The sequence below is a fragment of the Herpailurus yagouaroundi genome, unplaced genomic scaffold, assembly GCF_014898765.1.
Source record: "Herpailurus yagouaroundi ecotype Mexico unplaced genomic scaffold, PumYag 100, whole genome shotgun sequence".
In the NCBI taxonomy this organism is placed as follows: Eukaryota; Metazoa; Chordata; class Mammalia; order Carnivora; family Felidae; genus Herpailurus; species Herpailurus yagouaroundi.
Window position 1 is genome coordinate 8,664,612 of NW_024412391.1, and position 26,424 is coordinate 8,691,035.

General features: G+C 45.5%; 1 protein-coding gene across 1 annotated transcript in view; it reads left to right on the plus strand.

Moving 5' to 3' along the window:
* ZC3HAV1 (zinc finger CCCH-type containing, antiviral 1) overlaps positions 1-26,424 on the plus strand; it is a 63,263-nt gene that overhangs the window by 22,352 nt on the left and 14,487 nt on the right. The window contains exons 3-12 of the mRNA XM_040471832.1: positions 1,385-1,637; positions 5,169-6,305; positions 6,751-6,849; positions 9,739-9,862; positions 12,685-12,859; positions 15,610-15,730; positions 20,622-20,724; positions 23,457-23,538; positions 24,302-24,432; positions 25,493-25,626. Coding sequence (XP_040327766.1) covers positions 1,385-1,637; positions 5,169-6,305; positions 6,751-6,849; positions 9,739-9,862; positions 12,685-12,859; positions 15,610-15,730; positions 20,622-20,724; positions 23,457-23,538; positions 24,302-24,432; positions 25,493-25,626 — 2,359 coding nt within the window. The remainder of the gene's footprint in view (positions 1-1,384; positions 1,638-5,168; positions 6,306-6,750; positions 6,850-9,738; positions 9,863-12,684; positions 12,860-15,609; positions 15,731-20,621; positions 20,725-23,456; positions 23,539-24,301; positions 24,433-25,492; positions 25,627-26,424) is intronic.

The following is a 26,424-nucleotide window of genomic DNA, read 5'->3' on the forward strand; positions in this document are numbered from 1 at the left end:
GAGCAAGTATTTTCCTCCTTCACAGCAAAGGAAACAGGCTGGGGAGTAAGTAATTCAGGTGAGATCACTTAGCCAGTTGTAGGGCTGTGGACTTTTATTTTTTTGTTTTTTTATTTTTTATTAAAAAAAATTTGTTTTTAATGTTTATTTATTTTTGAGACAGAGAGAGACAGAGTATGAACAGGGGAGGGGCAGAGAGAGGGAGACACAGAATCTGAAACAGGCTTCAGGTTCTGAGCTGTCAGCACAGAGCCCGACGCGGGGCTCGAACTCACGGACCGCGAGATCATGACCTGAGCTGAAGTCGGACGCTTAACCGACTGAGCCACCCAGGCGCCCCGGGCTGCGGACTTTTAAATCCGCGTCTTGCAGTCCTGCATCATATGGTCTGGCCCCCATGACAGTATTTCAGTAAGAAGCACTTACGCCCTCTTTTCAGTAGGAACTGCATGTCTGCAGAGCTAGATGTGTAGATATTTCTACTTACATAGAAATATAGGGACACCTGGGTGGCTCAGTCGGTTGAGCGCCCAACTTTGGCCCAGGTCGCCATCTTGCTGGTTCACAAATTCAAGCCCCATGTGGGGCTCTGTGCTGGCAGCTCAGAGCCTGGAGCCTGCTTCAGAATCTGTGTCTCCCCGCCTTTCTCTCTGTCTCTCCCCAGCTCATTTCTGTCTAACTCTCAAAGAAAAAAAAAAAGAAATATAAAAATTACCTTCTTTACTTGCCCTTTTGAGGAACTTTGCCACGTTCTATCTAGTAGAGACAACAGTTGTAAGACTCACGTGTCTTTTTGATTTTTTAATTTATTTATTTTGAGAGAGAGAGAGAGAGCGAGAGAGCGAGCGTGTACGTGAGTGGGGGAGGGGCAGAGAGCAGGAGGGAGAGAGAGAATCCCAAGCAAGCTCTGAGCTGCCAGCGCAGAGCCCGATATGGGGCTCAGAGTCATAGACAGTTGAGATCATGACCTGACCCGAAATCAAGAGTTGGACGCTTAACCAGCTGAACCCCCTAGGTGCCCCAGATCCACGTGTCTTTTTAACTGCAGAAAGACTTGATAGCCTTCCTCTTTGGGGTTCCTTTGTGACGGAGGGCTCCCTTTGGGTCCTGTTTGGTCCTACCTGTGGCCGGCCATCTTATTTTGATTCTTCGAAAAGGTTATTAAATTCATGTTTCTTTTCGTTAGTTTGCAGGCCTCTTCTACCCCAAATAAATCATCAGTAGAATACAACTCATCGTAGATTGTGGAAGACGCATGCATTTTCTCCTTTGGTGTATGCCTGCTTGCTTCCAACATTTTTGCATACTTAGGCTTTTCTTCATGAATGTGTGGCAGATGAGGCAAGGTGTTATCGTCTCAGGCTCTTGTTTCTCTCTTCTGCAGATATGCAAAAATTATAAGGGAGAGGGTCGAAAAGTTATTTGTGACCAGCATCCATCATGCGAAAGACTCCACATCTGCGAGCACTTTACCCGAGGGATTTGCGGTTATGCCAACTGCCTCAGGTCCCATAACCTGATGGATAGGAGGGTGCTGGCCATCATGAGGGAGCATGGACTGAGCCCCAGCGTGGTTCAGAACATCCAGGATATCTGCAACAGCAAGCACGGCCGAAAGAAACACCCCAGGGGCAAAGGTAAATGCGTTTCTACTTTTCCATTTGCAGAAGAAACGGAAATAAGCAGAAATCACAAGGAAAGTGTAACTTTACCTATAATCATTCTATCTCCCCGTGTAAGACTGTTTTCCCTTTCAGGACTTGTCTACATGTATACATAATTTTTGCATAATGATAATCATAGCATATGTGCAATTTTGCAATTTGATTTTCATGCTAACCACTATCCACCCACCACCCCCCCCTTCCTGATTTGTTAAAATGTTTATTGTTTTTCTAAAAGGTAATTGGTGGGGCGCCTGGGTGGCTTAGTTGGTGAAGTGTCTGACTCTTGGTTTCAGCTCATGATCTCATGGTACGCGAGTTTGAGCCCTGCATTGGCCTCTGAGGCTTAGGATTCTCTGTCTCTCTTTCTCTCTGCCCCTCCCCTGCTCCTGCTGTCTTTCTCTCTCTCTCCCTCTCTCTCTCTCTCTCTCTCTCTCTCTCAGAATAAATAAACTTTAAAAAAGGAGTTTTAAAAGCTAATTGATAAAGCTTTTTTTTTAAGGGAGGAAGACAAATTTTTTTGTTAGTTTCACCACTTGTTAACATTTTGTCCCAAAAATATTCCGTGACAATTATTCTATCCCTTTGTCTCGATATATCAACGCCGACACACACATATAACATTTTTGTGGTTAGAGCATTTGAGGTATGCAGTCATCAGGAGCCTTCACACCTAAATATATCAGCACACACTTCCTCAAAACCAGGCCACTCTACTGTCTTCCATAACCACAATACAATTAATGCAGGAAATCTAGCATTAATGCAAAACTATATGCAATTTAATTACAGTCCTCAGTACTATTTCTGGAAAAATGTATTTATTTTTAGTTTTTATTTTTGTTATTTTTTTTCTTCAATGTTTATTTATTTGAGGGAGACAGAGAGAGCGAGCGAGAGCTAGTGGGGGAGCAGCAGAGAGAGATAGGGAGACAGAAAATCCCAAGCAGGCTCCATGATCTGTGAGCACAGAGCCTGACTTGGGCTCTATCTCACGACTTCGAGACCCTGATCTGAGCCAGTATCAAGAGTCGGACGCTTAAGCAACTGAGCCACCCAGGCGCCTCCCGCCCAGACCATTTTTGTTTTTAATTTTTTTTTTTAACGTTTATTTTATTTTTGAGACAGAGAGACAGAGCATGAATGGGGGAGGGTCAGAGAGAGGGAGACACAGAATCTGAAACAGGCTACTCAGAGCCTGACTCGGGGCTTGAACTCACGGACCTCGAGATCATGACATGAGCCGAAGTCGGCCACCCAACCCGCTGAGCCACCCAGGCGCCCCCCGCCCAGACCATTTTTAAGTGTTCAGTGGCATTGAGTACATTCGCATTGTTTTGCAGCCGATCTCTAAAACTCCCTTCATCTTGCAGAACTGAAACTCTATACCTATGAAACAAACACCTCATTCCCTCTTCCCCCCCAGCCCCTGGCAACCCCCGTTCTACTTTCTGTTTCTATGAATAGGACGACTCTGGGTACCAAATATAAGTAGAATCACACAGGAATTGTCTTTTTGTGACACTGGCTTATTTCACTTTGCATAATAGTCCACCGTATGTATGCCTCAGTTTGTGTATCCGTTCATCCATGGCTGGGTCCTTGAGTTGCTTCTACCGTTAGCTATTGTGAATAATGCTGCTGTGAAATATGGGTGCACAGATGCCTGCTTGATGAGACCTGGCTTTCCATTCTTTTGGGTAGGCAGCTGGGTGTGGAGAATTACCATCACATGGTAATTCTATGTTTAATTGTGTGAGGAACCGTCATCCCATTTTCCATAGCAGCCGCACCGATTTTCTCTTGCCAGCAGCAATACACGAGGGGTCCAGTTTCCCCACCTCCTCACCAATACCTGAATACTTGTTATTCTCTGTTTTTAGGTTATTAGCCATTCCGACGGGTGGGAAGTGGGCAGTTCTATTCCTTTCTTTTTTGAGATTTTTAAAATGTTTAATCTTATTGTAAGAGAAGAGCATGTGCGTGTGAGTGGGAGAGGGGCAGAGAGAGGGAGAGAGAGAATCCCAAGAAGGCTCTGCGCCATCAACGCAGAGCCCAACGCAGGGCTTGAACCCGCGAACCTGTGAGATCATGACCTGAGCCAAAATTAAGAGTCGGATGCTTAACCGACTGAGCCAGCCAGGTGCCCCGATCAGTTCTCTTTCTTGAGTATTTTCACATTGTCTGATGATATTAACACTTGTAATTTTTTTATGCCTTGGTGAAATGGCTGTGAAAGACATGAATTTTATAAAACAAATAGAGTACATAATTCTAAGATTCTATGATCCGTAATAAACAATAACACCTCCTTATATTCGAGAAATGCTTTATAATCAACCAGGTATTTTCACCCAAAATATCTCCTTATTGTTCCTGACAGCAAAGCTATAAAGAAAGGCAGGAATATTATTAGCCTTAATTGGTAAGGAGACCTAGGCTCGAACATTTTAGATGACTTTTATTGCAAGCAGTCTTAAATCGTTTTTACTATGAGTAAATAAAAGTGATGCGTTCAAGGCCTCACGCTGCTAGACAGGGGCGCAGAGGTTAGGTGTTCTGGCCCCACATCTGGTGTTTTTTCTCCCACATCACAGCGCTCTCTGAACAGGGGAACACTTGGAAGGATGTTTCCTGGTGTAGTTTCCCAGTATAAATTCAGTGTGTGTGAGAGAGATCTTTATTATCCGCCCTGGTTAATTTACTTAATTAACTATTTTGTTGGCAGGAGAAGGCCGTTTGCTTTTACTATTCCTGCTGCCCTCTGAAATTTGAAGAAAAGGACCTCTTCCTCCCCTTCCTCCCCCCACAGTAGCTCATATATCACACTCGTGCACACACAACACACCGTGGACATACGTGCATACCACACACAAGCACACGTACAATCACATCATACACACATACTCCATACGACACCTATCACACATGCACACCTTCCCGAGGGACACAGCTCACACACCAGTTATTTTCTTTAAATGTTTTTTTTTTTTTTAAGTTTTTATTTATTTATTTTGAGAGAGAGAGGGAGAGAGAGAATCCCAAGCGGGCAAAAGCTCTGGAAAATTTTGTGAATCCCTTAATTTGTTGGGGAACCTTCATCACAATATGGGCAAAATCTAAATGAGTTGAAAAATCCTCCCTGACTTGAACTAGTTGGTCTCTCCATCTGCCATAGCGGTTGACTGTTGGCTTGAACCAGAGACATTGGACAGCCCCACCTGTGAGTGTGGGGGTTTAGGGCTCATATCTGAGTCTCAAGAGAGAAGTCGAGAAGAGCCAGGTTCACTCTGACTCTTATCTGAGACCATGGGGTGGTATTTCTTACTAGCACAAGAGCAGATTCCTTCGTCCTCTTGACAAGCTGCTCCAGATTTTTACACACCAGATTGGGACAAGTAATTTAATAGAGCTTGGGTAGCAAACTCGGAAAAGCTGAGGAAGAACCGTAGCGAGAGCCTAATCCTGTTAATGCTAATTTTCCTTGTGTTTTTCTTTTCCTAGCTCCTTGCTCCCATCGTAGAGATGTGGCATACAGAGGGAGAAGCAAGAGCAGAGAACGATCGTTTCAGGGCGGTCCAGAATTTCTCCCACCTGCTTCCGCTTCTACTCAGAAGTCCAGCACCCCCAGTTCAGATCAAATCGGCCACAGGCCTCCCCTGGATGACATGCCCGTAGGGGAGCTGGCCCACAAGTTCATGCATTTGGGAAGTCAAGGTTGCCCTCAGCCTTCCCCGGTCTCGCCTAAGGTTGATAATCTTGGAGGAACAGGTCACATGGAAAGAAGCCAGCGGTTTTCAGAGAATGGCGGTCCAGAGGATGTCTTTTTCGGGAATCAAGGCAGCACTTCCCTCCCTTCTGACCCAATGCCAGCTTCCAACCGGAGGGGCCCGGCGTCCTGGCCGAATGACAAAGGCACCGGGAGAGGGAGTTTGTTTGCCCAGAGTCAGGCTGCCTCTGGCCCCCCTCTGGGTTCTCCACGGACACCTGAAACCACAACCACCAGAAAGAGCGCGGGGATGCTTTCCACAGATGGCACGAATGCCGAGGGCAGAAGCGGGAATCAAAATGTCCAGTATTTCTCGCTTTTCGATAATAATGTTGATGGAGCAGCCACAGATGGAGCTTCCACAAGTTGTCTAAATTACAAAACCACAACCAGCGGCCAGAGAGAAAAATCGTTACCTAGGAATCAGGACACCGGAACTACTCACGGTGGTCTCCAGACCACTGGCAAGATTACAGATGGCGCTGATCCAGCAGCGGCCTCTGTGAACAGTAACCACAGCGAGAAGACAGTTTGGCCTGGTAAATCCATCCACAGCACACCAAATGGCTCCAGTCAAGTGGCGGACGAAACCACTGATGTAAATAAAACTGGTGCCGCTGGTTTTGGCTTCACATTGACCTGCAGAGGAGATAAAAACGTGTTGTACTTTGGAAGTCCGGGTCTAGGAGCCCAAGTCCTGCCAACTCCTCAGGAGACCCCTGCCCCCACACAAGTCAGCACTCTGCCCAAGGTGCCACCTTCTACATCCTTCTCAAGCAACAGAGCTGCAGCCTATGCAACCCATGGTCCGAACTCTGCCCAGATCTCTGCTGGCCCTGCCGGTGACCTTGTAGGTCCAAGCTGTGATCTGTGTAAGTCACCGAAGGACAAAGGTGGCCCCGTGACTTGTGTCTGCAGCAGGCCGGTGGCTTCTCTTTGGATGTTTCCCAGTAGATACTAAAGGACGTAGAGTCGGAGGGTTAGGTGAAGGGGTGTTACTGCTGAGGAGACTGACATGAAGGTTGAAGGACCAACCAGTTGTATCGTGTGGAATAAGCCGCCTCATTTACTGAGAACAGGACTAGTTTGGCCCTGGTTTATTTTTGGTTATTTTTAAGCATCACTCTCACGTGACCCAGATGTTCATGTTGGCTTTTACGGAGGGGCTGTCTAGGCTCTCATGAGCAACACGTGAATCTGGAATTTTCTCAAACGTGGTCCCAGTTACAGATACCCTTTCCCATTGTGAGGTCAGGTGTCTTGATTTTGGGTTTAAACACTGAGACCAGCATACGTGCATTCGCTTTTGTTTTATAGATTCTGCATCTGACGTTGAGAATACCAGCTCTTCCAGGATGGATGACTGTGGCCCACAGGAAATTTGTCTTGACCATCTGTGTAAAGGTTGTCACCTTGGTGAGTTACTTAAAGACTTTCTAGAAGCAGAAGCTTTATTAGTAGTAATACGGCCAACATTTACTGAGCTTTTAGTGTATGTTAGGTGCGTGGTCAACATATACCTGATGATGGTCCATCATCTTTGAACTTCACGTCAGCCCTAATAGTAGGTTCTGTTGTTAACCCATTTTACAGATGTGGCAACTAGAGGCACAGAGAGGTTAAGACCTCACATACGTAACTAGCCAAGTTGGGTTTTGACCCTAAACTGCCCAGCCAGCCTGGGTTCTCCACCCCTGCGTGATAGACTTTTTCCTTTTGTAATTCGGCTTTAGGTAAAATATTCTAGTTAGTCAGAGACCCATCTTGCCATCTACTAAAAGCAAACAAACAAAAAACAAATCCCCAGAAATAAAGGTCTCCCGGCTGACGCATTTTCACAGCTCATGTCCTGCCATTGAGGCGTTGTCTCTCTTCTGGGCCGTGGGCTCGTCCCAGTTGATCCTCACACATGGCCTGAGTCTGCATGCCACAGACTGTGTGCCCTCCAGCCAAGGAGCCACACCCGGTCACTGTGCCCTCCCACCAGGCTTCCCATGGAACAGTGCCTGGGACAATTGGCTGTCCCCTCAGCGTCCTACCACTTTCTCCCTTTCATGGCTCAGCCCCAGATGTGTGCATCACACTGGATCTCCTCTGCTTGACCCCTGAGTGGTCTTAGACTCACTGACCTGTGTCGGAAAAGGAAGATGCTGCCCTGTGTTCTCAAAATCAAGTTTTTAATTTTTTTCTTCATTTTTAATTAATTGTGGTAAAATACACGTAACACAGATTTTGCTATCCTAATCATTTTTTTTATTTAAAAAAAAAATTTTTTTTTTCAAGTTTTTATTTATTTTTGGGACAGAGAGAGACAGAGCATGAACGCGGGAGGGGCAGAGAGAGAGGGAGACACAGAATCGGAAACAGGCTCCGGGCTCCGAGCCATCAGCCTGGAGCCTGACGCGGGGCTCGAACTCACGGACCGTGAGATCGTGACCTGGCTGAAGTCGGATGCTTAACCGACTGCGCCACCCAGGCGCCCCAGTTTTTTTTAAAGTTTATTTATTTATTTTGAGAGAGAGAGAGAGAGAGAGAGAGAGAGAGAATCCCAAGCACGTTCCTAGCTGTCATCGCAGAGCCCAATGTGGGGTTCGATCTCGCAAACCATGAAATCATGACCTGAGCCGAGATCAAGAGTCACGTTTAACTCACTGAACCTCCCAGGCGCCCCATCCTAATCATGTTTAAGTGTGCAGTTCAGGAGTGTTAGAGTCACATTGTTATGCCACCAAAATCCAGGACTCTTGTTCCTCTTGCAAAAGTAAACTGTTAATACCCTCTGAACAGCAACGCTTCATCCCCCTGCTGCCTCCAGTCCCTCCAGTCCCTGGCACCCATCATTCTCATTTTTGTTCATTGGAGTAGGACGATGCTAGGTCCCTCGTGAGTGGAATCACACAGTATTTGTCTTTTTGTGATACTGGCTTATTTCACTTTGTATGATGTCCTCGTGTTTTATCCACGATGTAGCCTGGGTGAGAATGTCCTTCCTTTTGAAGGCTGAATAATACTTTATTGTGTGTATATACCACATTTTGTTTATCTAGTCATCTGTGAATGTATACTTGAGTTGCTTCTACCTTTTGGCTACTGTCAGTAATGCTGTTGTGACCTTGGGTGTGCAAGTGTCTGCTCGGGACCTTGCTTTCGCTTTTTTGGGGGGGTATACACCCAGGAGTGGAATCACAGGATATTATGTTAATTCTGTGTTTCTTTAAAAACTTGTTTTGGCAGGGCACCCGGGTGACTAAGTCGGTTGAGCATCTGACTCCGGCTCAGGTCATGATCTCATGGTCCATGAGTTTGAGCCCCGCGTCGGGCTCCGTGCTTATAGCTCAGAGCCTGGAGCCTGCTTCAGATTCTGTGTCTCCCTCTCTCTCTGCCCCTCCCCTGCTCATACTCCGTCTCTTTCTCTCTCTCTCAAAAATAAATAGATATTAAAAAAATTGTTTTGGCAATTCTGTGTTTGATGTTTAGAGAAACTGCCACACCATTTTCCACAGCAGCTGCACGATTTTACATTTTTACTAGCAGTGTGCGAGGGTGTGAGTTCCTGCGTGTCCTCGCCAACACTGGCTTTTTGTTTTGAGTTGGTTTGATTTTAGAGCAGCCATTCTAACGAGTGTGAGATTCGGACTTGATGAATGGTTATATACTTTTCAATCAGCCAGACCATAGTCATTGCCACTCTGGGTTTTCCTGGGCTGTCGAAACCTGCCTCTTTTGGTTTCAAAGTAATCACACATCTTTTGAGCCTTTCAAAATGATGTAAACATGACATACTGCAAACTGAAGGACAGAACTATTTTTTGTATTCCTGTATTAATGGGCTTATGACGTTAATTAGAAAAAAAATTTTTTAAGTGTTTTTATTTATTTTTGAGACAGAGAGAGACAGAGCATGAGCAGGGGAGGGGGAGAGAGAAAGGGAAACACAGAATCTGAGGCAGGCTCCAGGCTCTGAGCGGTCAGCACAGAGCTTGACGGGGGGTTCAAATCCATGAACCATGAGATCATGATCTGAGTTGAAGACGGACATTTAACCAACTGAGCCACCCAGGCGCCCCGGAAGTTTTGTTTTTCTGATGAGTCTCTATTGGTAATAAGGGAACTTGAACATATGGATATGGGGCAGTGTGGGCCGGAACCGGAATGGGTAAAGGCGTAGCCTGGAAATGGGTTAGCATGCAAGCCTGGCAGGGTGAGAAAGGCAGCCCTCAATGGGGAATGTCAGCAATGAACTTGGTTGAATTGTTAGAACCCCCACTCACCAGATCCTCAGACCCCCTCTCTCTGTCTTTGTAGCAAGCTGCAACAAAGTTCACTTCCACCTGCCTTACCGGTGGCAGATATTACTTGCAAATACCTGGATGGACCTCCAGCCCATGGAGAACATTGAGAAGGCCTATTGTGACCCCCAGATCCACAGGTAAGTTGGTGGCCAGACTCTGGCCTCTGAGGTCCACAGCGCCGTCAAAGGAAAGCATAGTGCTAGGCTTACGGTGAGAAGGAAAAACCATTTTCCTTCAGAATCCCCTTCAAGTTTGAGATAACTCTTGAAATAAAAATGGCAAATGCCTGCTGAGTTCATGAAGAAAAACACGAGCTGGGTAGATTCAAGGTCACGAAGAGCCTGGCTAATTAATACTAGGGATTCTGGGACTATTTGCAAACTCATGTGGTTTAATTTTTTTTTAATGCTTTTATTTATTTTTGAGAGAGTGAGAGAGACAGAGTGAAAGCCGGGGGCGGGGGGGTGGGGTGCAGAGAGAGAGGGAGACCCAGGATTTGAAGGAGACTCCAGGCTCCGAGCTGTCCGCGCAGAGCCTGCTGACACGGGGCTCTAACTCACAAACCAGGAGATCAGGACCTGAGCCGAAGTCAGATGCTTAACTGACCGAACCACCCAGGTGTCCCAACAAATTTATAGGATTTAAACAGTGACACAGTTATTATCAGTATGTCCTGCAGAAAAACACAACACAGAGGTCAGCTTGTATTATTGTAAGCTCATGATAGGACTATGGAAAGTACAGTGATTGTAACTCAAAATTAGCCTTTGGCTCAATGTCATAGTTGTAGAACGCGATTTGAGTAATTTCATACAGTTCTAGGGCACATTTTGTTGTCTGCTTTAGCATTTTATACCTTCCTTTGTGTTTGCTAGTTTCTCAATCCTGGAGGTATCTAAGAGGATAACTTACCTGTTTTTGCCAGGGGTGAATTGGGTGATACCATACATGACCGTATTTATAAAGTGCCTCCTAGCTTTCTAAAGGAAATTCTTTTTTTTTCCCTACTCCCTATGCTGTATTTTTCATCCCTGTGACTTACTTTATAACTGAAAGTTTGTATCCCTTACTTCCCTTTATCCCCCCACTCCCTCCCCTCTGCAACCACCAATTTGTTTTCTGTGTTTATGATTCTGTTAACAACAACTCCTCCTCCTCCTCCTCCTCCTCCTCCTCCTTCCTGTTGTAAGGGAATTCTTTTTTTTTTTTTATGTTTATTTATTTTTGACAGAGAGAGAGAGAGACAGAGAGACAGAGAGAGAGACAGAGCATGAGCAGGGGAGGGGCAGAGACAGAAGGAGACACAGAATCTGAAACATGCTCCAGGCTCTGAGCTGTCAGCACAGAGCCCGATGTGGGGCCCGAACTCACGGACCGTGAGATCATGCCCTGAGCCGAAGTTGGACGCTTAACCGACTGAGCCACCCAGGTGCCCCTATAAGGGAATTCTTTTGGGGGAAATTGCAAACATGTCATCTGTATAGTGAATTTTTGGTGGATTCTGTGTTACTGTGTTGCTGTATTTTGCCACTAGAGGGTAGCATCAGCTACTTACTTGTTTCTAGGTGTGTTTTCCCCCCCTAGGAAAATCTGCCTCTGGCTTTCTCAACCTTAGCACTATTGACTTTTGGGGCTAGATAATTATTTACTTTTGGGGGGCTGTTTAGCAGCATTCCTGGCCTTTATCCACTAGATTTTTATTGTTATAACCAAAAAAGTCTTTCAATATTGCTAAGTGTCTCCATTCCTCATTGGGAACCACTGATGTAGGAGGTGTTTCTTAGAGCAGTAATTTTCACCCTGTTGGTCTCGGGTCCCCTCTACAGTCTTAAACTATATTGAGAATCCCACAGAACCTCTCTTTATGTGAATTGTAACCGTCGGTATTTACCATATTAAAAATCAAAACGGAGAAAATTCAATTTTTATGGATTCATTGAAAAATAATACAAACTCATTACATGGTAACATAAAGACCATATTTTTATATAACTATGTTTATGTAAATATATATTATCATATGTAGTAACTATTATATGTATGTATAACTAAATAATGTTTTCCAAAACAAAGCAAAAAAATTCATTTAGAAAATGCCATTGTTTTATATTTTTGCAAATCTCTTTAATTTGCTGTAGAATCACACATCGTGTAGCCTCTGGGAAAACTCCACTGTGCACCTGTGAGAGGATGAAAGTGAAAAAGGCAAATAATGTCTTAGTATTATTATGAAAATAACTTTGACTTTCCTGGCTTCCTGGAAAGGTCTTGGACCACATTATGTAACTATTTAAATAGTATTACTTGAAAAAACTGACCTACCATGAGTTGCTAACATTAAGCCAATCAGTAGTTTTGTGGGCACAATTTTATATTTATTTTTAATTTTCTTCCTTTCAAATTTGTGTTTAAATTCTAGTTAGTTAACATACAGTGCAATATTGGTTTCAGGAGTTGAATTGAGTGATTCGTCACTTACATACAACACCCCGTGCTCATCATAACAAGTGCCCTCCTTCGTCCCCATTCCCCATCTAGCCCATCCCCCACCCACCTTCCTCCATCAACCTTCAGCTTGTTTTCTGTCATTAGGAGTCCCTGATGGTTTGTTTCCCCTCTCTTTTTTACCCCCTGCCCATGTGGTCATCTGTTTTATTTCTTAAATTTCACATATAAGTAAAATCATATAGTGTTTGTCTTTCTCTGATTGGCTTATTTTGCTTAGCATAATACACTCTGGCACTATCCATGTCGTTGCAAATGGTGAGATTGCATTCTTCTTGATGGCTGAGTAATATTCCATTGTGTATTTATATATATATATGTATAGATATACTATATCTGTATCCACTCATCAGTTGATGGACACCTGGGCTCTTTCCGTAGTTTGGCTGTTGTTGGTAATGCTGCTATAAACATCGGGGTGGTATTTTGTTAACTTTAAACTCTTCCTCTTCAGCTTTTCTATCGGAAATAAAAACATCAACTTCCAGATGATGGTTTGTAATTGTAATCCTATCCGGCGTATCTCCACACCTTCATCTGTCACAGTGCTGACCAATTTTGTCTTTGCCACAAAATGGATTTGGTACTGGAGGAACAAATCCGACAGATGGGTTCAATATGGGGAGAAGGTGAGTACCGTTCCTCCTTGTGGAGGCTCTTGTTTAAACTTGACCACTTCAGGAAAAAATATTAATAAAATGTCTGACACCTACATGGTTATCCATGGCACATGGGTGTAGTTGAACTAGCACTTTTTCACATTATACACAACTGTATTGGTATATTTTGTAGCAAACATATACTCTGGGATTACATTCATCAACCTAACAGCTATTAATTATTTTCTTTTTTTAAAGCTTATTTATTTGAGGGGGTGGAGGGGTAGAGAGAGAGGGAGAGAGAGAGGATCCCAAGCAGGCTCCATGCTGTCAGCACAGAGCCCGACGGGGGACTGGAATCCACCAACCGTGAGATCACCACCTTGTCCAAAATCAGGAGTCAGACACTTAACAGACGGAGCCACCCAGATGCCCCTCCTGCAGTTGAATTTTTAATATGAGTTGGGGCAACCGCGATTTCTGGGTTAGGAGCCTCCCTAGGAGAAAGGGAGACAACAGCAGCTTTTGTCAACCCAGGGCAGGTGCATATGCTTTGACTGTGAACTCTCCAGAATGTAGACTTGATACCCTTTTAAGGAAGTTCAAGTGCTTAACCAAGACTTGGCCCTACATAGATGGTAGACAGGGAGAGGAAGTGATGTTGGGCAGGGTGATGATTGAATGGATGGGCAGCTGGGCAGCAATGGTACAGGACAGAGTGACAGCTGGAGGGCGGGGCCTGGTTGTCATGGGGTTTGCATCAGGCGGATCCGGACCCAAGGAGATGTTTACCAGCTGGTGTACCTGTGACAGCTGGTGTAGAGGGGCAGGGAGCCTACGCCTGAGAGAACCACCCGAGGCAAAGGCACACCTTAGCTCTAGATCAAGGCAGTAATGTAGGCACAGGACAAAAGCCAAGACCTGGCTACTGAACATGAGATACACATTCAAGTCTTTCGGGAGAAAAAAAAATAATTGAAGACCCTACCATGCATTCATTCATTCATTCACTTAATCAGAACTGGAGTACAGTGTGAGGGAAGGGCTTGAAGGAAAACCAAGTGTGAAGCTTGAGAGGCTGTCCAAATGCTCAGACACTGAAATTGACTTGGTGTGTCCAGTAGGACAGCCACTAGCCCCTTGTGGCTGTTTAATTTTAAACTTCAGTTAATTGAATTTTTTTTTTTTTATTTTTTTTTTAACGTTTATTTATTTTTGGGACAGAGAGAGACAGAGCATGAACGGGGGAGGGGCAGAGAGAGAGGGAGACAGAGAATCGGAAACAGGCTCCAGGCTCTGAGCCATCAGCCCAGAGCCTGACGCGGGGCTCGAACTCACAGACCGCAAGATCATGACCTGGCTGAAGTCGGACGCTTAACCGACTGCGCCACCCAGGCGCCCCCAGTTAATTGAATTTGAACAAAACGAACAATTCAATTCCACGGTAACAATAGTCACATTTAAGTGCTCTACGACCACTTGTAGCTAGCAGCTATCACACGGGAAAACACAGAGAACATGTACAGTGAAATGTTCCAGAAGGTTCCAGTGGACAATGCTGATCTAGACGTGAGGGTCTTGCTGGTTAAAATCAGGTCCACAGACCAACAACATTGGCACCGTGGGAGCTCTTTGAAATGCAGAATTAAAACCCAGTTCCCAGAATTTTATTCTTCATTTTAAAACAATTCCTGGGTGATTCACATACAAATTAGAGTTTGAAAGGCCCTGGCCTAGAGTAAATTCCTTCCAGCCTAGAATAGGGTCCTGCAGAGATACAGGACTTCAGCTGTCAGAATGGGAGATGAGGACAGAGATTCGCATTGGCAAACCAGTGTCCCCAGAGGTGACAGACCTACCTTGCTGCTTCCTGTGTTCACAGGTGTTTGCCCAAGTCACTGCTCTTTGGGGTTGTAGGAAGGCATGTGATTTACCCGCGCCGTCATCTATCTAATCTTGGATACCTCATTTCCTACTGCCTGCCAAGGATGGCAGTCTTGTTTACAATGATCCTGATAGATCATGTCCCAGCAGCTGTTGCAACAAACATCTTCACGGGGTGTCTTAATTGTTGGATGCTGTGGGGCGCCTGGGTGGCTCAGTCGGTTGAGCGTCTGACTTCGGCTCAGGTCATGATCTCACGGCTTGTGAGTTCCAGCCCCGCATCCAGCCCCAGCTTTCCTGCCCTTACCATACTCCTCTCCAGGCTAAAGAGACCTAGTTCATAGACATTTTCCTTGAAGGCTTTCATTGTGGCCCCCTCGCCTTATATCCAGCAGGCATCTTCACTGGGGAAGGAGTAGGGGTATGTGTAGCTGAAAGTCTCAGAATCCAGAGTGTCATTAAAGGGACCAGTAGCCCCTCCCCATCATAGGCTGCCAGCAGGAACTTGCTGTCATTAACTCCTCCAGTTTAGATCATGATGAACAAATGTCTCCTTGCCATTAAATATTGGGAACCCCTCCTATTCGGGCTTACATGCGGTCTGCCCTGGTCTGCCAGCCCTGCGTTGGGTGGGGACAGTGGAATGGTGGCCTAGCTTGTCTCCTCCCTAGAATCCACACGCTTCCCTTTACCCACCCATTCTGATGTCTAGACCCTTCACGTAGGCCTTGAGACGTGGCCCCAGCCTGGCAACCTTTACAGCCTGGTTTGGGAGGCAAGCTGCATTCCCGTTTAAGTCCCATGGCTAAAATACAATTGTGTAAGATACAATGGCAGAGGTTTCTTAAAAGCCTACCCTCAAGTGTCTTTACCTTTTTTTTTTTTTTTTCCATCAGGTCGACAAACAGCAAGCTGCAAATGTCGACTCTTCGTACCTGGAGTCTTTCTTTCTGTGCTCTCCGAGGGGAATTGTGCCATTTCAGGCGGGTTCACAGAGCTACGAGCTGAGTTTTATGGGTAAGACTCTGCGTTTGGCAGTGACCCCTACTGTTGGAATCTGGCACGCGGTGTGCACGTGGGAATGGGAGCAGAGTGTATATACACGCTGAACACAGCATCAGGGTTCCTTTTTAGCAAGGCACGCGGGATGGTGGTGTGGAAGCCAGTGGAGACCTGTGCTGGAGAGCCTTGGCTCTCTATGTAACCCTGGGAACAGCACCTGGCCTGTCTGGGCCACAGCTCCCTCATCTGTAAAATGCAGGCATTGGACTAAATGGACGGGCTGTTTCCCAGGCCCAGGCATAAGTTCAGGTGCTGATGACTACAGTAGAGACTTTGGACCCATTGGTGCCTTCAGAATTGTAAAACCTCCCTGTTCCTTCTGGGCTTCTTCGTCTAGGTTAGTGGCTTTATCCATCACTTTTCCTTTTTCTTTTCTTTTCTTTTTTTTTTAAATTTTTCTTAACGTTTATTCATTTTTGAGAGACAGAGACAGCGTGAGTGGAGGAGGGGCAAAGAGAGAGGGAGACACAGCATCTGAAGCAGGGTCCAGGCTCTGAGCTGTCAGCACACAGCCCGACTCAGGGCTCGAACCCATGAACCTGAGATCATGACCTGAGCTGAAGTCGGGTTCTTTTTTTTTTTTTTTTAATTTTTTTTTTTTTCAACGTTTATTTATTTTTGGGACAGAGAGAGACAGAGCATGAACGGGGGAGGGGCTGAGAGAGAGGGAGACAGAGAATCGGAAACAGGCTCCAGGCTCCGAGCCATCAGCCCAGAGCCCGATGCGGGGCTCGAACTCATGGACCGCGAGATCGTGACCTGGCTGAAGTCGGACGCTTAACCGACTGCGCCACCCAGGCACCCCTGTCCATCCCTTTTTCTAGAGACTTTGCCTTCTGCCATGTTTGTTTGAGCTGCCATGGGAAGGCTTTCAGTTTAGTTTCTACCAATCTGTTGTGTTTAGTAAGAAATCAGGGCAGGAACTGCCCTCCCTCTAAATGTACTGTCCTTTCAGCTGCACCCCTGTGACGCTCCCTGTATATGGTTGGGTAGTTGCCCTTTCAGGATCAGCCCTACAGGTGCTTTGAAAGAGGTAAAGAAGACTTTCTCGCGTCCTTGACATTCCAGGTGGTACCTCGCATTTGGGCCCTGTACCAATTGTTGGGTATTAAGCCTCCAAAAACCGTTATACCAGCTACTGTCTTTTGGAAAGCAATCTGGTTATACATATCAAGAGATATTAAAATATGATTGCCTTTTCATGGTCTCAGGAATCTTTTTAAGGAAATAATTCACCAGAAGGGAAAAAAAAAAAGGCTATGAACATGAAGATGTTTATTAAAGCCTATTTGATATGCTATAGTAGAGGAACAGCCTGTAGGGTGGTCGGATAGTGATTAAAACAGGGTATTGAATTTCATTGGAGTATTGGTTAAAATTATGATTACGAAAACCATGCAGTAAAGTCAAAATTTGATATTGTTAAGTGAAAAAGGCAACCTCCCAAGTTTGTGTTTGTACTTTTCCTCTTTAGATGTTGTATTTAAAATGTTTGTTTATTTTTGAGAGAGAGAGAGAGAGAGAGCGCTATTGTATGAGTGGGGGAGGGGCAGCGACAGAGGGAGACAGACAGTCCCAAGCAGGCTCTGTGCTGACATGGGGCTCGAACTCAAACCGTCAGATCATGACCTGAGCCAAAATCAAGAGTCAGTTGCTTGACTGACTGAGCCATCCAGGTGCCTCTAGACGTTGTATTTCAAATCAAGGTTTTTTTGTTTTGTTTTGTTTTTAACTTTTTAAAAATTTTATTTGAGGGGCACCTGGGTGGCTCAGTCGATTAAGCATCCGACTTCGGCTCAGGTCATGATCTCGCGGTCTGTTCGAGCCCCGCGTTGGGCTCCATGCTGACAGCTCAGAGCCTGGATTCTACTTCAGATTCTGTATCTCCCTGTCTCTTCCCCTCCTCTGCTCATGCTCTGTCTCTGTCTCTCAAAAGTAAATAAACATTTAAATAATTTTTTAAATTTTATTTGAGAGAGAGAGAGAAAACAGGAGTTAGGGAGGGGTATAGGAGAAGGGGGGGGAAAGAGAGAGACAGAATTCCAAGCAGGGATCCTGATCCAGGCTCCAAAGATACTCCATCAGAGGCCTCTTAATATTTTGTACTTTTTTTTTTTTTTTTTTTTTCCGAGAGATAGAGCCTGGTAGCAGGGGCTGTGGGGGGAAGGGACAGAGAGGGGGAGAGAGAGAGAGAGAGAGAGAGAGAGAGAGAGAGAGAAGGAAAGAAAGAGAGAAAATCTTAAGCAGGCTCCATGCGCAGCATAGAGCCCGAGGCGGGGCTCGATCCCATGACCCTGGGATCATGATTTGAGCCAAAATCAAGAGTTGGACGCTTGGGGCTCCTGGGTGGCTTAGTAGGTTGAGCGTCCAATTTCAGCTCAGTTCATGATCTTGCAGTTCGTGAGATTGAGCCCCGTGTCAGGCTCTATGCTGACAGCTCAGAGCCTGGAGCCTGTTTCCAATTCTGTGTCTCCCTCTCTCTCTGCCCCTCCCCTACTCACGCTCTGTCTCTGTCTCTCAAACATGAATAAACGTTAAAAAAAATTAAAAAAAAAAAAAGACAAGAGTTGGATGCTCAAGCGACTGAGCCACCCAGGTGCCCCTCACATCAAAAGTTTTTTTTAAAAGAATTAATATGCATGGTAAGTGCAACTGTGTGCACACATGACCAACACCAGAGGGCAATAGGAAGGAGTAGAAATCTCTTCCGTTGGATGGTGAAATTAAGAATGACTTAAATGAAAAAAAATTTTATTCTTTGGGTACTATTCTATTGTTTTGGCAATTTAAATGGGTGTTGGACAGAGAAGAACCAATAATGGACCTTGTTCCCGAATCTGGAGAAATGTGACCAGCAGTTCTTGTTCACTTGGTTCATAGAAACTAGTTCGGAGCCATTTGCGGTATTCCAGGGTCTTTTTTTTCCTGTTTCTGATATTGTCATTCATGAATCTAGTATTGGAACGCCACCCATGTCGCTAGGCACCGTTCTAGGTGCTGACATACCGGGCAGTTTCTGAAAGTGATACCAGCTCTGGGGAAAAAGAAGTGGTGCGAAGAAGCAGCCAGAGAACTGGAGGAGTCCTAGGAGAGCATCTTGTTTGTATCCCAGGAGGAAATTTTGGAAGGAAGGGAGCACCTGTGCCCATGGGAAGGCGGGCCCCCAAGAGAGGGAGGAGCTGGCGCTAAGACCGTAAATTGCAGATGAGCTGGAGGTTTCAAAGGGCAGCGGGAAGGTCTGCGGGAGATGAGAGCCCCGGGAAGGTTGGGAGCAGGGCTGTGGCATGATCTCATTTGATCTTTTTATTGTTTATGTTTGTTTCATTTTACACCAACTCTACTGAAGCAGAATTGCTACAACGGGGTGCATCCGTGTTAAGCGTGCAGTTGGATGCATGCTGACCGATGGCGTGCAGCTGCTATCCTGATCAGGCTCTAGAGCTTCCCGGTCATCGATCCCAAAAGTGTCCTCATGCTCCTTTGCAGTCACTCTTCCCACCCCCATTTGCTGTCTCTATAGTTCTGTCCATCCTAGAACGTCACAGAAGTAGAATCTTGTGGTGTTCTCTGCACGTGGCTGACTCCCTTCACTCAGAAGGTTTCGATTCACCTGTGCGGTTGCACGTGCAATGGTTCTTCCCTTTTCAGTGCTGAGTAATATTTCATTGTAAGGCTGTACCTTGGTTGGTTTACCCATTCATCTGTTAATGGGCAGTTTGGTTATTTTCACATTTTGGTTATTATAATGATGCTACTAAGAACTTTCAAATGCAAGTCTTCGTGTAAGTTTTCATTTCTCTTGGGTGAGTATGAAGGAGTGGGATCGCTAGATCACATAGGCACCAGGTGTTTAACTTTATAGGAAACTGCCCAACAGTCTTCCAAAGTGGCTGTGCCATTTTATACTTTCACTAGCAATGTCAGTTGATTTACTTTTTTTTTTTTTCAAGTTTATTTGTTTGTGTTGAGAGAGAGAGCGTGGGAGGGGCAGAGAGAGAGAGGGAGAGAGAGGATCCCAAGCAGTCTTTGCATCAGCAGCACAGAGACCCAATGCGGGGCTCGAACCCACGAAATGGGAGATCACGACCTGAGCTGAAATCAGGAGTTGCACACCACTGATGTGCCCCGGGTGATGATTTACTTAAAAGAAAAAAAACAAAAAACACTTCCTTTAACATTTGTTAATTTTTGAGAGAAAGAGACAGAGCACAAGCTGAAGAGGGGCAGAGAGAGAGGGAGACGCAGAATCGGAAGCAGGCTCCAGGCCCTGAGCTGTCAGCACAGAGCCCAATGCGGGGCTCAAACCCACGAGTTGTGAGATCATGACGTGAACTAAGGGCGGACGCTTAACCAGCTGAGCCACCCAGGTGCCCTGATGATTTGCTTTTTAAAGACCTCACTCTGGCTGCAACTTGGACCTGGGTCTACAACATGCATGAATTAAAAATGACATTTCACACTTGATCTAGAAAAATCCTTCAAGATCTAGCTACCACATTCCAACCCATGATTATTGATGCCTGGTTTAGGGTAGCTTATATGGATGATGTGCTGTTATCTGGCTGCCCACGTCCTCCCCTTTACTGTCTGACTTCAATTTAGAGATTAGATTAATTGCTGACTGCTCATCTCATCACCTCTTTGTTTTCTGGGTCTTACAAGAGGGCAGTGAAGGATACAGCTTTTTAATCACGAGAAACTTCCATCCAAAAGGATTTTCTCTTATTCATACATGTCACAGTTCAGTGGTGAAGATCTGCTGTATTCCTAGCCTACGAAAAATAACAAGAAACGTTTTCTAGAACTAATTCTCGGTTCTTGTTTGTTTTCTTTTTTCTGTCTAAAGGGATGATTCAAACAAACGTAGCTTCCAAGACCCAAAAGAATGTTGTCAGAAGGCCAAAATTCGTGTCTTACGAGGATGTGGAACAGATTAAAAGGGGGTTCAAGTAAGTGTTCAGAAGCAGTGCCTGCTGGCGGATGCTGTAGGTGTTCACCCGCCGATCTCCCCAATCTACTCCTGCATCTGTTTTCTTGAAATCTTCCTGCTTGCATAACACTGCAGTTTCCTTTTGCATCCTCTATGCTTGTGAAGCGGTACAGGGTGGCTGGAAGGGTAGGCGAGCAGGACATCTGTCTCTTCCTCTGACTCACAGGGGACTTGGCGGGAGCCTCAGCTACCCGGGTCTCAGCCTCTTCACTGTGCACGGCAGGATCGAAGGGGTGTGCCTAGAAATAACCAGATGCACCATTAGAGGGGCTTGTGTTCCTGTGGGTTCTTCTGCATATCTTATATGTTTTGTTGAGTGGATTTGTAGAGGGTAGGCAGCTGAGGAAGAAATGGGAAAAGAGAGGGAAGCGTTAGTTGCCTGGGCAAGGAGATTTGGACATGATACAGTTGATTGAAGGGGGTTGTTTAGAGGAAATTTTGCTGTGGAGGATCCTGTGTCGCTCTCCTCTGTGTGCTCATGAAACTCAGTAAAATCTACATTGTTCATGAAGGGTTTTGGGGTTGGGGTTTCCCCCCACCCTCCCGGGTGATACGTGGTTATATGAAACAGATTTCAAGGTGGGTGTCAAATCAAGCATGACTTTTTCACAGTTGATTTATTTCAGTTTTTATCAAAACAAGGTGTGTGTGTTGCATTTTGTTGTTTTTATTAAAAAAATTTTTTTTAATGTTTATTTTTGAAAGAGACAGAGACAGAGTGCAAGTGTGGGAGGGGCGGAGAGAGAGGGAGACAGAGAATCTGAAGCAGGCTCCAGGCTCTGAGCTGTCAGCACAGAGCCTGATGTGGGGCTCGAACCCGTGAACCGCGAGATCATGACCTGATCCAAAGTTGGATGCTCAACCGACTAAACCACCCAGGCGCCCCTTGTTGGTTTTTAAGAAACTAAGCGATTCGTCCTTAGAGAATTTCCCACATTCAGAATGTATCAATTTTTTTTTTTTTAATTTTTTTTGTTAACATTTATTTATTTTTGAGACAGAGAGAGACAGAGCATGAACGGGGGAGGGTCAGAGAGAGAGGGAGACACAGAATCTGAAGCAGGCTCCAGGCTCTGAGCAGTCAGCACAGAGCCCGACGCAGGGCTCGAACTCACATACCGCGAGATCATGACCTGAGCCGAAGTCGGACGCTTAACCGACTGAGCCACCCAGGCCCCCCCAGAATGTATCAAATTGAATGCCTATGGGGTCATCTGATAAGAAATTTCTATGAGCTCATGGCTTGTTCAAGATTTAGAGGCTTGATTAGATCAAGGTTCCATTGTTCGTTAATGGTACAATTTAACTGCTACTTTGTACTTCCTGTCACATCACAGTAGGAGGCACATAATGTCTAGTTGTCCTCCTTAAAATTTGTTTAATGTTTATTTATTTATTTTGAGAGAGAGAGAGCAAGAGAGTGGGGGAGAGGCGGAAACAGAGAGGGAGACAGAGAATCCCAAGCAGGTTCTGTGCCGTCAGCACAGAGCCTGACATAGGGCTTGAACTCAGGAACGGCGAGATCGTGACCTGAGCTGAAGTCCGACCGTTAACCGACTGAGCCACCGAGGCACCCCTAGTTGTCCTATTTTTAGTGACGAAGACGAGACAGGGTTGTGTTCAGTCTGACCTCTCTGTAACAACCTCACTGTTCCTCATCTGTTCTCTCACTCGATGGTTACAGTCGCTCCTGCTAGTCACCGTTTCAATCCTTTATTTCATCAGCAGTTATGAAATGGTGGTTTTCTAATCCTGTCAATTCTGCAGTTACTAGCTGTGTACTGTCTGCTAGGAAGAGTTTTCCTCCTGTGTAGTTATCCTGAAATACAGTTTCTACAGGAAAGACAGCAGGATTCTTTCCCTGGTGCTTCTCATCTACTCCAGTGTTTATAGTTTCTCAAAGACACTGTAAGACATCTTAATGCTCGCTCGCATATTAGATCCTTTGAAGGTTGAGCAGGAATATAAAAAGGAAGGAATGCTTTTACATCTTGAATCAGTGGGAAAATAACATTAAATTAATTTACCAAATTATGGATAATGACTGCATGTAAAAAGCTTTTTTTTAATTATTTTTTAATGTTTATTTTTGAGACAGAGACAGCATGAATGGAGGAGGGTCAGAGAGAGAAGGAGACACAGAATCTGAAACAGGCTCCAGGCTCTGAGCTGTCAGCACAGAGCCTGATGCGGGGCTCAAACTCACGAACTGTGAGATCATGACCTGAGCCGAAGTCGGCCGCTTAACCGACTAAGCCACCCAGGCGCCCCTAAAACGCTTTTTTTTTTTTTTTTAACATTTATTTATTTTTGAGAGAGAGAGAGAGAGAGAGAGACAGAGCGTGAGCGGGGCAGAGAGAGAAGGAGACACAGAATCTGAAGCAGGTTCCAGGCTCCAAGCTGTCAGCACGGAGCTCGACGCGGGGCCTGAACTCATGAACTGTGAGATCATGACCTGAGCTAAAGTCAGATTCTCAACCAACTAAGTCACCCAGGTGCCCTGGATAATAACTGCATTTTAAAAGAGCCTAATTACTAGTACAACTATACCAGGAATGCACAGGAAGGTAATCCAAAATAAAATACAAAGAAAATATTCTCTGGGAAACCTTGGCTTAGTGACTGGAATTTTGGGACGGAACTCGGGCCTATGGAACAGGGAGCCAAGTGAATTCTTTCTCTTACTTGTAGGCATCAGCCGGTGCAGACCCTGTCAGAGCCGTTAACCTCGACATTGTTCCCTCAGCAGGAGTTCGGCTTGAATGGTTATGAGGTACTGGTTTTTGCTTTTTGGTGTATCAGTTGTTTAGAAATGGGGGAAGGGGCTTAGCTGTAGATCTGTGTGTTTGGATGAGAGAATGGTTGGCTTCTATGAAATTCATGGATCAAGATTCAAAGGCCTCCAAATGGTAATGGCGCTACTTTCCCAGAGAACAGCCACCCCCTCCAGGTCACCTTGCTGCCCTGCCATACCCGATCCCTTTGGGGCTCGTCCTTGAGAGAACCCTCTGAGCTATTAGGATCTCTGCTTCATGGATGACAAAAGCGGGAAGTCAGAGAATGAAAGTGCCTCATCTGTTAGTGGGACTTAAAAAGCAGGTTTCTGGGGGAGGGTACAAACTGCCTCAGCTCGTACTACCCCTGGTTGGGGCAGTACTCGTTCTATACCGTTCCGCGTCCACGTCACGATCCAGATTTGAGTGCAGACCTCTTAACGCACCTTCAGTGCCTCTGCCCCTGCTCTAGCTTAAGGCCCTCCCAGGTCACTGCACCAAGCCCGACACCTCCAGGGGGCGTCCCTTTGCCTTTAAGCATCGTGCGTTGCCAGCCATCAGTCAGCCTGCTCCGATGGGCCCAGTGCCAGCGAGTTCCTGAATAGAATGAACTGCCAGATGTGGAAACCCTAAGCCAGCTTATCCCACCTGCTGCTAGGGGCCTGGCAAGGATACCCCATGGCATCAGGGGCCACGTGTGTGGACATATCGTGCTCTTAAATGTCTCGTGTTTCACGTTTACATGGTTTTTAATTTTCTCAGCTGTTAGAGATCAATCAGCAGACTCTGGAATATGACACAATAAGCGAGCGTTTTAAAGCTTCCATGAAAAATTTCAAGATTGAAAACATAAAGAAGATCAAGAATACAAAGCTCTTGAATGCTTTTGAAAGGTTGGTGGCCACACGATCAGGGTTTTTCTTTGTTTTTTGTTTTTCTTTTTGTTTCAACGTGAAGTTTGAAAGGATTAGTTATAAGCTGTACTTTAAAACCAGTTCACTGGTTTATTTTATTTTACTTTATTTTTTTAATATTTATTTATTTCTGAGACAGAGCATGAGTGGGGGAAGGACAGAGAGAGAGGGAGACACAGAATCAGAAGCAGGCTCCAGGCTCTGAGCCATCAGCACAGAGCTCGATGCAAGGCTTGAGCTCACGAATCGCGAGATCATGACCTGAGCCGAAGTCAGACGCTCAACCGACTGAGCCACCCAGGCGCCCCATGGTTTATTTTATAGTGAAGAGTGTCTTCAGGGTCTAGTTGGTTTTTTCATTTAAAAAAAGTTTGTTTTTTAATGTTTATTTTTGAGAGAGAGAGCTAGCAGGGGAGGGGCAGAGAAAGAGGGAGAATCAATCTGAAGGAGGCTCCAGGCTCAGAGCTGTCAGCACAGAGCCCGATGTGGGGCTCAAACTCACCAACCATGAGATCGTGACCTGAGCTGAAGTCGGACGCTTAACTGACTGAGCCACCCAGGCACCCCTGGTTTTTTCATCGTGTAAACTCGAACTTCTCTCTTTCGGCTTCACTTTTATGATTCTTTGATTTCATGTGTCTGTCATTTATTTTTATTTAAAAAAAATTTTTTTTTAAACATTTATTTATTTTTGAGACAGAGACAGACAGAGCATGAACGGGGGAGGGTCAGAGAGAGAGAGGGAGACACAGAATCTGAAACAGGCCCCAGGCTCCGAGCTGCCAGCACAGAGCCCCACGCGGGGCTTGAACTCACGGACTGCGAGATCATGACCTGAGCCGAAGTTGGACGCTTAACCGACTGAGCCACCCAGGCGCCCCAGATGTGTCTGTCACTTAAAAGTTTTCATAAACTTACTTTTTTTGTAGCTGGAACAAGAAAATTTTAAGGCAATTCGACTTTGGTTTGGGATTAATGTCATTAACTGGAGTGGGGAGAGGAATGCTCTGGGCGTTAAGTCTCACATTTCCTTCATTAGGAAGAAAATGAAGATGAACAACAAAAGGGAAAACATCCTGTTTTGTGCCACAAGCCGCGCCCATGTGGAGTCTATCTGTGCGAATAATTTTGACTGGATCTTACATGGGACTGATGAAAACAAATATGGAAGAGGTTTGTGCTAGAATAGAGACGCCTCACTAGTAGAATCGTATCTCAGGCTCTATTATGAGGTATATGCCATGAATTTGTACTCGCCAGCACGTGTAGGCTTTTTGCATGCATGGAGAATTAAGCTCTTGTTAATCTTTTGTTTTTCTTTTTGAGAAAGAGAGAGAGAATGAGTGGTGGAGCGGGGGGAGAGAGAGAGAGGGAGACACAGAATCCGAAGCAGGTTCAGGCTCTGAGCTGTCAGCACAGAGCCTGTCACAGGGCTCGAACTCACGAGCTGTGAGATCATGACCTGAGCTGAAATCGGACGCGTAACTGACGGAGCCACCCAGGTGCCCCTCATGTTAATCTTAAATGCCCAAATTAGAGTGGTACATTGACCTGGGACTTGATTGCTGTACCATAGTCCTGCTCCTTCCTGTCTTGGGTTTTTTTGCAGGGTGGAAGGACCGAAGAGTTTCAGACATGCTTGCAAAGGATTCTACCTGTCGGCTACATTGTCTGCCATTACTTCCGTTCTAGCTATGGCTCTTCCTGACTTGTGTCCAACCCTGTGAAGCCACTAGAAGTAGCCTTCCATTGCCACTGATAGGTTCTAATCGTGGGAGGAGAGGCCTCTCTCTGTCTCAGGCCATTCTGGGTCACCTGGGGACTAAAGTAGCGTGGGTCTGCCCACACACACAGTGTCTTTTTCAGCTCCTTCTTTTTGTTCCTAAATTCTCCCATATAATCCTTTTCTTTCTTTCTTTCTTTCTTTCTTTCTTTCTTTCTTTCTTTCTTTCTTTCTTTCTTTCTTTCTTT